The sequence below is a fragment of the Schistocerca cancellata genome, chromosome 8 (assembly GCF_023864275.1).
Source record: "Schistocerca cancellata isolate TAMUIC-IGC-003103 chromosome 8, iqSchCanc2.1, whole genome shotgun sequence".
Taxonomy (NCBI): Eukaryota; Metazoa; Arthropoda; class Insecta; order Orthoptera; family Acrididae; genus Schistocerca; species Schistocerca cancellata.
Window position 1 is genome coordinate 436827063 of NC_064633.1, and position 15458 is coordinate 436842520.

At 42.2% G+C, this 15458-nt stretch overlaps 1 protein-coding gene across 1 annotated transcript in view; it reads right to left on the reverse strand.

Annotated features, from left to right (window-relative positions):
* LOC126095616 (lachesin-like) overlaps nt 1–15458 on the reverse strand; it is a 426868-nt gene that overhangs the window by 46131 nt on the left and 365279 nt on the right. The window contains exon 8 of the mRNA XM_049910384.1: nt 3835–3983. Coding sequence (XP_049766341.1) covers nt 3835–3983 — 149 coding nt within the window. The remainder of the gene's footprint in view (nt 1–3834; nt 3984–15458) is intronic.

Consider the following 15458-nt stretch of genomic DNA (forward strand, 5'->3'; position numbering starts at 1 on the left):
TTTGACTGTTCAGATATGTGATGCAACCAGTCCAAAGATGTAAAAAACCATGCATGAACAGTGCCTATTAGACGGAGGGGGACCGACAGCCGATAAGTTCCATTCATTCCAACAGGAAGGAGGTACACGGCTCGTTTTGTCTGTAGTTCTGCCATGCCTAGACGGTCTATACCGCGGTTCGATCGCGTCCGCATTGTTACTGTGTAGCAGGAAGGGCTCTCATCAAGGGAAGTGTCCACGCGTCTTGAACCAAAGCGATGTTATTCAGACACAGAGAGATACAGACAGGAGATACAGAGAGACCGGAACTGTCGATGACATGCCTCCCTCAGGCATACCAAGGGCTACTACTGCAGTGGATGACTGCTACTTACGGATTATGACTCGGAGGAAACCTGACACCATGTTGAATAATGCTTTCACTGCAGCCACAGGACGTCGTGTTACGACTCAAAATGTGCGCAATGGACTGCCTGATGTACAACTTCACTCCCGATGTCCACGGCAAGGTCCATCTTTGCAACCACGACACTATGCAGCGCGGTGCAGATGGGCCCAACAACATGCCTAATGGACCGCTCAGGATTGACATCACGTTCTCTTCACCGATGAGTGTCGCATTTTCCTTCAACCAGACAATCCTCGGAGACGTATTTGGAGGCAACCCGGTAAGGTTGAATCCCTTAGACACACTGTCCAGCGAGTGCACCAAGGGGGAGGTTCCCTACTATTTTGGGATGGCATTATGTGGGGCCGACGTACGCCACTGGTGACGGCAGTAAGATACGTGAATTCCATCCTCCGATCGATAGTGCAACTATATCTGCAGCATATTGGCTAGGCATTCGTCTTCATGGACGACAATTCGTGCCTCCGTCCTGTACGTCTTGTGAATGACTTCTTTCAGGATATCGCTCGACTAGCGTGGCCAGCATGTTCTCGAGACATCGAGACATCGAAAATGCCTAGGATGGGTTGAAAAGGGCTGTTTATGGACGACGTGACCCACCAACCACTCTGTGAGATCTACGCCGAATTGCCGTTGAGGAGTGGGACAATCTGGACCAACAAGGCCTTGATGAACTTATGGATAGTATGCCACGACGAATACAGGCATGCATCAATGCAAGAGGATGTGATACTGGGTATTAGGGGTAGCGGTGTCTACAGAAATCTGGACCACCACATATGAAGGTCTCGCTGTATGATGCTACAACATACAATGTGTGGTTTTCATGAGCAATAAAAAGGGCGAAAATGATTTTAATTTGAACTCTCGGGACAGAGGTGATTAAAAAGTTTTTTTATTTGTGTAGTAAAAACAAGAAGAGAACAGGGTTTTTTTTTAACAGTGCGATGCAACGCAAGAATACTAACCGCCTGGTGGGCACGTCGGATAACTATTGCAAATGTAGAGCATAAAATTAAGGACAAAACAGCCTTGTTGTACAAAATGGCCAGAATAAAGAATAACACACATTCTCCCTTTTCAGTGAAGTGACAAAAGTCTTGAGATAGTGACATGCACATATACAGATGGCAGTAGCATCGCACACACGAGGTAAAAAGGGGCACTGCATTGGCGAATTTATCATGTTACTGAGGTGATTCTTTTCAAAAGGCGTCATACTTGATTACCAGTGTGGCCCCACTATGGGAATTAACATAGTTTAAACACAGATTGGTAGTTGCAGATAGGCGCGTGGGACATTCCACTTCGGAAATCGTTAGGGAATTCAGTATTCCGAGATCCATGGTGTCAAGAGTGTGCCGAGAATACCAGATTTGAGACATTACCTCTCACCACGGACAATGCAATCGTCGACGGCCTTAACTGCCGAGTGCAGCTTCCTTTGCGTAGAGTAGTCAGTGCTAAAGACAAGCAACACTACTGAACAACCGCAGATATCAAACTGGGACGTACGCCAAACGTAGGACAGTGAGACGAAATTTGGCGTTGATTGGTTATGGCAGTAGACGACCGACGTCAGTGCTTTTGCTGATAGCACGACATCGCCTACAGTGCCTATCTGAGCTCGTGACCACGTCAGGTGGACCCTACGCGACTGCAAAACCGTGGCCTGGTCATATAAGTCACGATTTCAGATGGTAAGAGCTGATGGTAGGGTTCGATTGTGGTGCAGACCCCATGAAGCTGTGAACCAAACTGTCAAAAAGGCACTGTGCAACCTGGTGGTGTCTCCATAATGGTGTGGGTTGTGTTTATATGGAATGGTGTCAGCCACCTTGTCCAGCACAACCGATCACTGACTGGGAATGGCTATATTAGATTACCTGGAGACCATCTGTAACATTTCTAAACAACGATGGAATTTTTATGGATGACAATGCCCCAAGTCACAGGGCCACAATCATTCGCGATTGATTTGAGGAACTTTCAGAACAGCTCGAGCAAATGATTTCACTACTCAGATGCCCTGATATTAATCGCATCGAGTATTTATGGGACATAATCGAGCGGATGCACTAAATCCTGCACTGGCATTACTTTCGCAGTTACGGGTGGCTATACAGGCAACACTGCTCAAGAACTTTCAACAACTTGTTGAGTCCATGCTACATCGATGAGCAGCAGTATTCCGGGTAAAAGGCGGTCCGACACTATGTTAGGATGTCTCCTATGACTTTTGTCTCTCCCGTGTAGTTCAGTAAGCAGGTTCAAATGAGTGTAATATGAAGCAGCTATACAGAGATCAGAATTATGCACATTAGACCAGTTTGGAGAGTTACAAACAGCGATACCTCGGATAACAGCAAATTTTCTCTTTAAGTGGGACACCAACTAAGAGGCACGGTGAACAATGACGAATCTTGCGCCATGAGAAGTACAATAAACAACAGCATTTTGTTTTAGAACTGAGTCTGTCGTGGCGGATCTAATTTTCAAACAAGCTCAGTGGACAAAATTTGTGTCACCTCAGTGCGTATGCATAGATGATTCTTTAAGTCTACAAAGACGACGCAGTGATCAAGTCACATGCTCACTCACGTGCGCAAAGGCTCTAAGTGAGAATAAGGCAGTAGAGGTGAGTGAGACATTTATGTTTCAAGGTGACGTGCATAAACACGGGTAAATGTATGGAGTGACAGACTGGTGAATTGGGGCAATCGTATTTGACAGTGCTCTTGGCCATACAGTCCGTAAGCTTGCTGGATCTGTTGGTATTTCGCGGTGGACTGCAGTGGTGTGATACGTGGCCATAAAACACGAATTTAGAATTGTGCTCGGAAAAAGATCCTGATAGGGATCGGAGATGCGTTTCACTGCTTATTAATCAATACCACTTTGAAATCTGAGAGTAATTGCTGCAGGCAGTGAACGAAAGTTCCATCCCTATCTGTTAGAGACTGGAAATGCTACGGCAAATGTATGCAATCATTTGGAGTCAGTCACCTTGCTAGACTTTACTATTACAGGTACATAAAGACGATAATGTCATAGGGCTGGTGCAATAAATGACTGGTTCTCTAAACACTCCTCCAGCCTACTGCATTTCGATTCGCCTTAAAAATCACCCACCTTGAACACCATAGAACATTTATGGGGCATCTTGCAACAACGGGTGAAACGACGACATGAGCATTCCTGTAATTTTGTGGCATTGCGCGATTAAATACTCGGCGAGAGGCTTAACGTGGATACGACGGAACTGCATAGCCTGGACTTACTTCATAACCGAATCTAGGTGGTTGTCAAACTCCGGACGGAATTACATGGTTTTAAAGGATGCCTGTACTAACATCTGTAGGTGTTCCCAGTTATTTCTACGATGTGCTTAACTTACGGCAGTTGGTACGAGCGTGTGTACTCACCGTATAGTCGGAGGGTACCCTCTGCCCGCCCCAGCGAGTTGGTGGCGACGCAGTTGTAGGTGCCGATGTCCGACCGGCTGAAGCTGCGGATCACCAGCCACATGTAGGACTTGTAGGAAGCCCGGCTCTCGCGGATCGCGTACTTGGGCCTGCAAACAGACAGTATTCCAAACTAACCACTCTGTGACGCAAACACCTAATGGTATTTCTCCTGTTCATAGCAGCCTGAATGTGTAGAGATATCAGACAAGCAACATTTGGAAGGCAGCAACCACAAAGAGGACAGTTCTAAAATGATGGCGGAGGGTATGTTGGGTAAAAGTAATTCTCTATTCGTGAGATCAGAGCAAGGCGTTTCACTGAAAATCAATTAAAGAAAAATAAAACAACTATGTTGCCTTTGCACGAAGAGCACTGAGTGTGGGTCATCAGGTGCACCTGTGGAAGGACAATGGTGCGACGGGATTAACGTGATAGGAGGCATACCTCTTAGACCTGAGATTACTGTACCGTCTGAATTTCTTGTATGGTCATTATATTTCATATATGGCCGCATAATTCTCAACTCTGTTGTTTAATCAAGAGATTTTTGTTTTTAATATTTATGATTACCAAACAGTGTTTCTACCTAGAGAGTGGCTTTAGTTCGAACCAGTTCGTGGGTAGTGGTAATATGTTCTTCTAACAGCACTGTGTTCGATAAAGAGTAAGTTAACTGTGGCAACATGTTCACTTGTTTATCCAATGATTTTTAAATTAATGTTTTAAAACTGTGGCTGGAGAAGCCTTACGTCAGCAAGTTATTCACTGTTGTTTTTTGGGGTGGGCTTACTCCGAGAATTTCATGGTGAAATTTCTCTGACACGATTTCAGGTATCACTACATTTTGTGTAATTCTGAAGTTGGTAACAGAGTTTGGGAAACAGGCTGGAGTACGGCTTGACTGTCTTATTGCCAGCTATAGCAGTATTCAGTAGCCGTGTACGTCTGCATGTGAAGCTGTGGTAAGGGTTACATTTTATGAATGTTGTTAATTGAAGTGCATGACTAGTGCGAGTTAAGTGAACGCCTAGTCCCACTGATATTACAATTTTATTGAATACACTGATATTACGATTTTAATTTACCTCGAATGCTGTTAATGAAACTCATATTTAACGGTATTTAAGTCCAAGTTCTTGTCTCAGTCATTTGCCAAATTAATATAGGGTTAATGTTGTTGTGGTTTAACACGTAGCATGCATTACTCCATTTTATTAATTTCTGCTCAGCTGATGACTGTTAAAGTACGTGAGTTTCACTTAAAGTGTTATGTGTATGTAAAGGAGATGACATTTCCAATGTAAAAAAAAATAATTTTGCTGTGAGTGTGATTCCTGAATCCTTCCTAGTCAGACTGGAAAAGTTTTATAAATTTATTTGTAAAAGTATAGACAATGGAAATTAAAATGTCCTGTGGTGCCTCTCCTGCTCAAGGTTCGCCTATTTGACCTCCTGTCCCCCTTAAATCCAATTAATTTATAATTAATTTTTCTATGTGACTAATGTTGTTTTTGATGAATAATTCTAAGGTTTTATATTGATAGCCTGTTTTGAGCATGGTCACAAATGAATTTCTCTTGTATGCTTTGAGTACTATAGCACTGTTTGTTTCTGTTCTTCCAAAAGTTGTATGATGTTTCCGTTTCCTTTGTTGTACACTTAGTTATTTGTATGTAGTTGTGTGCTGACTTTTTGGCTAGCTTTTCAGTAACATAGTTTTAATCTGCAATGGAAAGCTTAAAAGTATCAATTACTATTTACACATGTACAATTATGTTTGCTACAATAGTACAAGCTTTTTTATTAAATTATGTCCTAGGCTTTTATGTAATAAATATGTTTCTTTATTCTTATTATTAAACTGAGGCACTGAAAATCATAACAGCTCAAAACACAAGAAAGATGTTTGTGAAAATGAAAATTTGTATGCAACCACCAGGCTCATAGGTTTGACTTTTATGTTTAACCACGTCTCATCCTGTATTTCCTTTAAAAATATACCCACTTTATGTTACGCAATTTTAATTAATATTTATAAAGTTATTATTAGCGTTAATTCAACGATTTGGCATATATAGCCTATTCGAAATAGGATATTTTTGACTATTGTGAATTTTGTAATTATTGTGAAACTAGGATCAGAACATAAAGAACCGATACTAAATGCACACCATACACAACTGTGACCTATTGTAACAGTTCATGGTTCTCTTTATCATCATTTTCATAAAGCATATTCTCAGGATTGAGATTCAGAAAAAACTGTCTCTTCACTGCATGCAAGAAATCTAATATTCTTGTTAACTCTATGTGTTTCAATTTTTATCTAGTACTTTGCCAACTATTTGTGTTTTGAGGATGATACCTGCCATGTATCTGTGTATCTGGGAACTGGATTTCGCAAGGCTTCCCCAAATAATTGGGAAGTGACAAGCTGTGGTCTCTCTCAATGTGATCTGAAAATGATGATGCCCTTGCTTGACTTCAGTGAAGAATAGGCTACTTTGGACAACAGTTCACGGTAACCTGTTGAAAATTTCATCATTATAACATGTACATTGTTACCATGAACATCAACTTTTGGTTTGGTAGTGCGAACTGTAACACTAGTTAAGGTTCTGATACCCTCAGAACTGATTTTACAGACTACAACACTGAAACCATGGACTGCGAAGCTTCCAGCTTTTGTGAAGAAATGGACGTGAGCGCAGTCAGTAAGCATTCATACCCCAATGACCATGTGTGCTTTGGGCACACATATAAGTGAGTATCAGAGAAGTCGGTAAGACAGCTTTTGACGGTGGTTTCATATACAGTGTAGGGGTATAGCACAGATAAAGCTAATTGAGCATAAAATGAACACCTGTTAGGAGCATGCGTGCATGCTACAATCTCAAAATCAACGACAGTGTTGTTTATTCCCTTATGTTTCTCAGTGATGGCTCTCAGAGCCTCAAATTTGTTTCTGTAAAAGTTTTTACTCCGTCGAAAAATTTTAATTTTGGATCGCATTCTATTTCTTTTCCATTGTAATTGTAATACTGGATTAATGCATTAACTGTTCTCCTGATCATTAGTTTTTTTAGATATTCATTTTTTACATATTCAATAATGGTTTTCATAATTACGTCGAATAAGTGATTTTGTAATAGCTTTTATATTTCTATATGCGCTACATATAGATTTGTCGTTAACAACAGGTTCTTTAATATTTATCTCGGATCTTTTCTTTTAGCCACGTAACATTTTTGTTTAACCTGTCTGGCTACATTTGTTGTTGCATTCATGTGTGCATATTTTGACTTAGCTTGATTGGAGCAACATTTTTTATTGAAACATACAATGATGAGCGAAAACCTGATGACCATTGATTAATAACGTTTTCGTCCATCTTTGGGAAGAAACACATTACCCATTCTGCGCATGAGGGATCCGAATATTAGTAACTTTTTTGGGGCATGGGGCATTAGATGCCTACTCACGGATCATGTTATTCGCGTGAATAACGAGCCGCTGATTTGCGTACGCCGTGATGGCACCCTATAGCAACCTATACGGGTTCCATAGGATATAGATCAGGCTGAGACATCAACGTGAGTTGACCATAATGCTCTTCAGACCATTGTAGCATACGCAGGTGTCAGCGTGTCTTCGAATACTTTTTTTTTTTTTTGTTATCAGTCTACTGACTGGTTTGATGCGGCCCGCCACGAATTCTTTTCCTGTGCTAACCTCTTCATCTCAGAGAAGCACTTGCAACCTACGACCTCAATTATTTGCTTGACGTATTTCAATCTCTGTCTTCCTCTACAGTTTTTGCCCTCTACAGCTCCCTCTAGTACCATGGAAGTCATTCCCTCATGTCTTAGCAGATGTCCTATCATCCTGTCCCTTCTCCTTATCAGTGTTTTCCACATATTCCTTTCCTCTCCGATTCTGCGTAGAACCTCCCCATTCCTTACCTTATCAGTCCACCTAATTTTCAACATTCGTCTATAGCACCACATCTCAAATGCTTCGATTCTCTTCTGTTCTGGTTTTCCCACAGTCCATGTTTCACTACCATACAATGCTGTACTACAGACGTACATCCTCAGAAATTTCTTCCTCAAATTAAGGCCGGTATTTGATATTAGTAGACTTCTCTTGGCCAGAAATGCCTTTTTTTCCATAGCGAGTCTGCTTTTGATGTCCTCCTTGATCCGTCCGTCATTGGTTATTTTACTGCCTAGGTAGAAGAATTCCTTAACTTCATTGACATCGTGACAATCAATCCTGATGTTAAGTTTCTCGCTGTTCTCATTTCTACTACTTCTCATTACCTTCGTCTTTCTCCGATTTATTCTCAAACCATAGTGTGTACTCATTAGACTGTTCATTCCGTTCAGCAGATCATTTAATTCTACTTCACTTTCACTCAGGATAGCAATGTCATCAGCGAATCGTATCATTGATATCCTTTCACCTTGTATTTTAATTTCACTCCTGAACCTTTCTTTTATTTCCATCGTTGCTTCCTCGATGTACAGATTGAAGAGTAGGGGCGAAAGGCTACAGCCTTGTCTTAGACCCTTCTTAATACGAGCACTTCGTTCTTGATCGTCCACTCTTATTATTCCCTCTTGGTTGTTGTACATATTGTACACTCCTGGAAATGGAAAAAAGAACACATTGACACCGGTGTGTCAGACCCACCATACTTGCTCCGGACACTGCGAGAGGGCTGTACAAGCAGTGATCACACGCACGGCACAGCGGACACACCAGGAACGGCGGTGTTGGCCGTCGAATGGCGCTAGCTGCGCAGCATTTGTGCACCGCCGCCGTCAGTGTCAGCCAGTTTGCCGTGGCATACGGAGATCCATCGCAGTCTTTAACACTGGTAGCATGCCGCGACAGCGTGGACATGAACCGTATGTGCAGTTGACGGACTTTGAGCGAGGGCGTATAGTGGGCATGCGGGAGGCCGGGTGGACGTACCGCCGAATTGCTCAACACGTGGGGCGTGAGGTCTCCACAGTACATCGATGTTGTCGCCAGTGGTCGGCGGAAGGTGCACGTGCCCGTCGACCTGGGACCGGACCGCAGCGACGCACGGATGCACGCCAAGACCGTAGGATCCTACGCAGTGCCGTAGGGGACCGCACCGCCACTTCCCAGCAAATTAGGGACACTGTTGCTCCTGGGGTATCGGCGAGGACCATTCGCAACCGTCTCCATGAAGCTGGGCTACGGTCCCGCACACCGTTAGGCCATCTTCCGCTCACGCCCCAACATCGTGCAGCCCGCCTCCAGTGGTGTCGCGACAGGCGTGAATGGAGGGACGAATGGAGACGTGTCGTCTTCAGCGATGAGAGTCGCTTCTGCCTTGGTGCCAATGATGGTCGTATCCGTGTTTGGCGCCGTGCAGGTGAGCGCCACAATCAGGACTGCATACGACCGAGGCACACAGGGCCAACACCCGGCATCATGGTGTGGGGAGCGATCTCCTACACTGGCCGTACACTACTGGTGATCGTCGAGGGGACACTGAATAGTGCACGGTACATCCAAACCGTCATCGAACCCATCGTTCTACCATTCCTAGACCGGCAAGGGAACTTGCTGTTCCAACAGGACAATGCACGTCCGCATGTATCCCGTGCCACCCAACGTGCTCTAGAAGGTGTAAGTCAACTACCCTGGCCAGCAAGATCTCCGGATCTGTCCCCCATTGAGCATGTTTGGGACTGGATGAAGCGTCGTCTCACGCGGTCTGCACGTCCAGCACGAACGCTGGTCCAACTGAGGCGCCAGGTGGAAATGGCATGGCAAGCCGTTCCACAGGACTACATCCAGCATCTCTACGATCGTCTCCATGGGAGAATAGCAGCCTGCATTGCTGCGAAAGGTGGATATACACTGTACTAGTGCCGACATTGTGCATGCTCTGTTGCCTGTGTCTATGTGCCTGTGGTTCTGTCAGTGTGATCATGTGATGTATCTGACCCCAGAAATGTGTCAATAAAGTTTCCCCTTCCTGGGACAATGAATTCACGGTGTTCTTATTTCAATTTCCAGGAGTGTATATGACCCATCTCTCCCTATAGCTTACCCCTACTTTTTTCAGAATCTCGAACAGCTTGCACCATTTTGTATTGTCGAACGCTTTTTCCAGGTCAACAAATCCTATGAAAATGTCTTGATTTTTCTTTAGCCCTGCTTCCATTATTAGCCGTAACGTCAGAATTGCCTCTTTCGTCCCTTTACTTTTCTTAAAGCCAAACTCATCGTCACCTAGCGCATTCTCAATTTTCTTTTCCATTCTTCTGTATATTATTCTTGTAAGCAGCTTCGGTGCATGAGCTGTGAAGCCGATAGTGCGATAATTTTCGCACTTGTCAGCCCTTGCCGTCTTCGGAATTGTGTGGATGATGCTTTTCCGAAAGTCAGATGGTATATCGCCGGACTCATATATTCTACACACCAACGTGAATAGTCGTTTTGTTGCCACTTCCCCCAATGATTTTAGAAATTCTGATGGAATGTTATCTATCCCTTCTGCCTTATTTGACCGTAAGTCCTCCAAAGCTCTTTTAAATTCCGATTCTAATACTGGATCCCCTATCTCTTCTAAATCGACTCCTGTTTCTTCTTCTATCACATCAGGCAAATCTTCACCCTCATAGAGGCTTTCAATGTATTCTTTCCACCTATCTGCTCTCTCCTCTGCATTTAACAGTGGAATTCCCGTTGCATTCTTAATGTTACCACCGTTGCTTTTAATGTCACCAAAGGTTGTTTTGAATTTCCTGTATGCTGAGTCTGTCCTTCCGACAATCATATCTTTTTCGATGTCTTCACATTTTTCCTGCAGCCACCTCGTCTTAGATTCCCTGCACTTCCTTTTTATTTCATTCCTCAGCGACTTGTATTTCTGTATTCCTGATTTTCCCGGAACATGTTTGTACTTCCTCCTTTCATCAATCAACTGAAGTATTTCTTCTTTTACCCATGGTTTCTTCGCAGCTACCTTCTTTGTACCTACGTTTTCCTTCCCAACTTCTGTGATGGCCCTTTTTAGAGATGTCCATTCAACTGTACTGCCTACTGCGCTATTCCTTATTGCTGTATCTATAGCGTTAGAGAACTTCAAACGTATCTCGTCATTCCTTAGTACTTCCGTATCCCACTTCTTTGCGTATTGATTCTTCCTGACTAATGTCTTGAACTTCAGCCAACTCTTCATCACTACTGTATTGTGATCTGAGTCTATATCTGCTCCTGGGTACGCCTTACAATCCAGTATCTGATTTCGGAATCTCTGTCTGACCATGATGTAATCTAATTGAAATCTTCCCGTATCTATCGTGGTTTTCCAAGTATACCTCCTCCTCTTGTGATTCTTGAACAGGGTATTCGCTATTACTAGCTGAAACTTGTTACAGAACTCAATTAGTCTTTCTCCTCTTTCATTCCTTGTCCCAAGCCCATATTCTCCCGTAACCTTTTCTTCTACTCCTTCCCCTACAACTGCATTCCAGTCGCCCATGACTATTAGATTTTCGTCCCCCTTTACCTACTGCATTACCCTTTCAATATCCTCATACACTTTCTGTATCTGCTCATCTTCAGCTTGCGATGTCGGCATGTATACCTGAACTACCACAGGTCTACTGAAAGCGGAGGATAATGTCCCTCACAGCATAATACTGCTCCCACCAACCTGCGTACCTAGCGCGCTGCGCATTTCGAGCCTTCGTTCACCTCGGTGACAGCGTTTGTGGAGGCGACGACAGACCTAGTGTTCGAAAAATGTGATTCACCCGAAGAGCCGACACGTTTCCATTGATGGACGGTCGAATTACGATGGTCCAGTGCCCACCGCATTCGTAACTGAAGATGGCGTTGGAACAACACGTGAACACCTAGAGGTGGTCGGTTGCACAAAGGAACGTTCAGTAATGTATGATGAACGGTGTGCTCCGAAACATTTGTGCGTGCACCAGCTGTGTGCTCTTTCCGCCGATTCGCCACAGATCACCATACATCTGACTTTACAGAACAAGCCAATGTTCTGTGAAGAGTCGTGCACGTCCAACCTTCTAGCATCAAGTGCAGGTGCAGTTATAGCTCTTTCGGTAGATGCTCACGACTGTAGCACTTGAACATTCGACCATCTTCGCCGTTTTCGAAATACTCATTCACATGCTCTCCGTAATAATAGTCTGCCCTTTGTCAGAGTTTCTTATCTCAATGGATTTCGCCACATGCAGCCCGTTGTCTTCGCTAGGGTGATTCCTTGTCCTTGTCTGCTCCACTTACATACTTTTGGTACCACGTCACGTGTTCGCAACGACCCCAAGCAGCATGCAATGTGGTCAGTGGGCAGTGGTCATAATCTTTTGACTGTCCAGTGTATACCTTCGATGTTTGTAAATACCTTCAGTCATGTCTTATAGTACAAGAGAACAGCACCGGTTGTACTGTCTGGGAGTTGGTAAAATGCCTTGTACATTCGGAGCTCTGCAGCTTGTAGAATTTGTTAGAATGTCATAATAATAATTTATTGTTTGACAGAAGCTGCTTGATGCTAACAATTTATTATACCAGTCCAGTCTCAGGCAATGCCCATCATGAGAGGTACGTTTCTTACACAAAACCCTGACATATCTTCTGATACATTACTTACAGTGTATGTAGCAGTGTTTCTTGTGTATGCGATTTTTTAATTCATTTTAATGTGACTTGCCATACGGAATGTTCTCTAGCATGTGGCAATGACAATAGTTCGTGATTTTCATTTAATAATAGGATGATATAATTTATATATACAGATATGTAATCAGCGTAATGGTTTTTTTACGAAAACGTATCCTGTTGCCATTGGCAATTTCTCTATACGCAAAATAATTTTTGGTGTATGGCACAGAGTTTACATAATGCTACTTCTAATTTGTACTATTTCTGTCATCAGAACAATGAAATTCTTAGTCAGTAAATAATACATAAAGAATATATAGTAAAAAAGGCGATTACTAAAGATTTTCGAAGAAATAGAAATATCTCTAACGAAACATCCTGAAATTATTTTAAATGGACAGATTGACCTAAGATATATATATATATATATATATATATATATATATATATATATATATATATATATATATATATATATAAAATTTACATTTAGTATTTTTTAATGGGAACACATTTCTTTATTCTGCTTAACGCGATTGTCTCATAAATCAGTTACCAGGATTAATCTGCAGTAATATAAAATGGAAAATTACTTAAACTAGACACCACAACGATTACATAATTTTGGTTACTGTAAACTGTGATATTTAACCGATAATGAACCAAGTCAAACAAATTACCAAAAAAATGGTTGAAATGGCTCTGAGCACTATGGGACTTAACATCTGTGGTCATCAGTCCCCTAGAACTTAGAACTACTTAAACCTAACTAACCTAAGGACATCACACACATCCATGCCCGAGGCAGGATTCGAACCTGCGATCGTAGCAGTCACGCGGTTCCAGACTGAAGCGCCTTTAACCGCACGGCCACACAGGCCGGCGCAAATTACCACCTATATTTATATATCCAGAAAGTTATCTAAATTGTCCTCCTCTGTATTTTACACTTTTTCTGCACATTGCAAGTCATTATTATTATTATTAATTTGCTGTGAGAGATTACAGACTGGCTCTTCACACAGGACTTTTGGTATCTTGTGACGAGGAGAATGTGCCATCACAGGAGTATAAAATAGCTTCAACTATCTACTTACTGTACAAATGACTTAAAGTGTTAGGTACGTGATATTAAGCAGGTAAAATTTATGGTTGAAGGAGCTAAACCGTAATTATCTGGGTTTTGTTAGTTTTTGATTATTCACGCATTGACTAACGAAAAAGTTGAAATCAGAACTGGGCGAGTATAATCTGGATAGTTTACTCTCCATTTTAAGGAAAGCTAGTTTTTCAGGCATCTCATTTTTTACGCATTCGTTTTACAGGATTTTCATCTGTCATGCATCACATTTTTCATACGTCTCTGTTTATGATGACATATCACCTGAACTATGTGTCCTACAGTGATATATTTTTGCATGTACATTCAGTGGAATTTGTGAACACTACTTGAAAAATCTGTTGCGAATAGCTATATTAGTATGGCAGTAATAAAATAAAAATAAATGATAGCCGCGCGGGATTAGCCGAGCGGTCTTATGCACCGCAGTCACGGACTGTGCGGCTGGCCCCGGCGGAGGTTCGAGTCCTTTCTCGGGCATGGGTGTGTGTGTTTGTCCTTAGGATAATTTAGGTTAAGTAATGTGTAAGCTTAGTTAGTGCCATATCAGTTAAGTGCCATAAGATTTCACACACATTTGAAAATTTGAAGTAAAAATCATGTATGATGCTGAAGTTTTACTGCATGAGCACTGAAAATATAGTAAGCGACACAACTTCTCTCCTTTCATTTTTTTTATAGAATGTCAGCGAGACAAAGTATCGAATAGGTTTAAAATTATGCGCAATTTTTTTTGTGAGACAGTCGTGCTCTCATTCTCAAATAACGTCAAAGCAGGGCCCACAATTTTGACTTGCAGACTGAAATCAAGCTGTTACTTAATGATACTCATCATTGTAACTCCAGGTAAAAATGTTTGTACACACCAACCTCAGGACTTTCACCTGCTCAACACCCCAACTCCGTAACTAATCCAAAGCTGTCCTTACCATAGGACCCGAATTCAGCAACTAAGAGCAGTCCCGTGATTTTTGTCGGCCACTCGCCACAAAACACCCGTAAGGTACAGTGTACGAGTGCAACAACGTGTAGCTACAGAAGGCTATTATACTTTTACTATAGCCGACATATTCATTTCGATAGGATCAGTAACTGATTGACGTTTTAAATAACTATCATTTATTGTTTAGCCTCAGATACACTACTTTTTAAATTAAATGACATGTTTAGATCACACTAGATCATCTTTAGATCTAAATAGTTGGGTTAGGAACCCCGTTTTGTCTATTCTGAACCTCATATCAGAGTACTAATTACATCTGAAGATGATACAGAGATGTCGAAATATATCATTCAACTTAAAAAATTGCAACGAAGACTGTACAATAAATGACTCTTAATTTAAATACTACTATAAAATTTACTGAAAGGTACGTTATTATCTCACACTATCCAATATGGAACCAGAGTCGACATTATTTAGCCGAAAGTATTTCACTACCTCCTAAATCACAAGTTGTGGTCTCTCCGACTGCCTGAAAATTTTCGAACTCGCTTTTCTAGGTCAGTCCCGGCGGAATGGTCCTTAGCTCTCCATCCCCTCCTTAAATCGCCAATCCTACGAAGTTTTGCTATCAGTTGCATTATCGCCTTTCTTGTTTGTTTGTGATGCATTTTACTGACACGTGATGGGGTCCCCTAGACCGCCCTTCTTGGTCCAAGTATCTGTTTTCTCCAGTAGAGTAGAAAATTTTTTTCCAGGAACGCGCCATTTTCGTCGATCATAAGTTTGATGAATCTGTTAGTCAGTGGATGGTGGAAGTTGTCAGTGACAGAGACG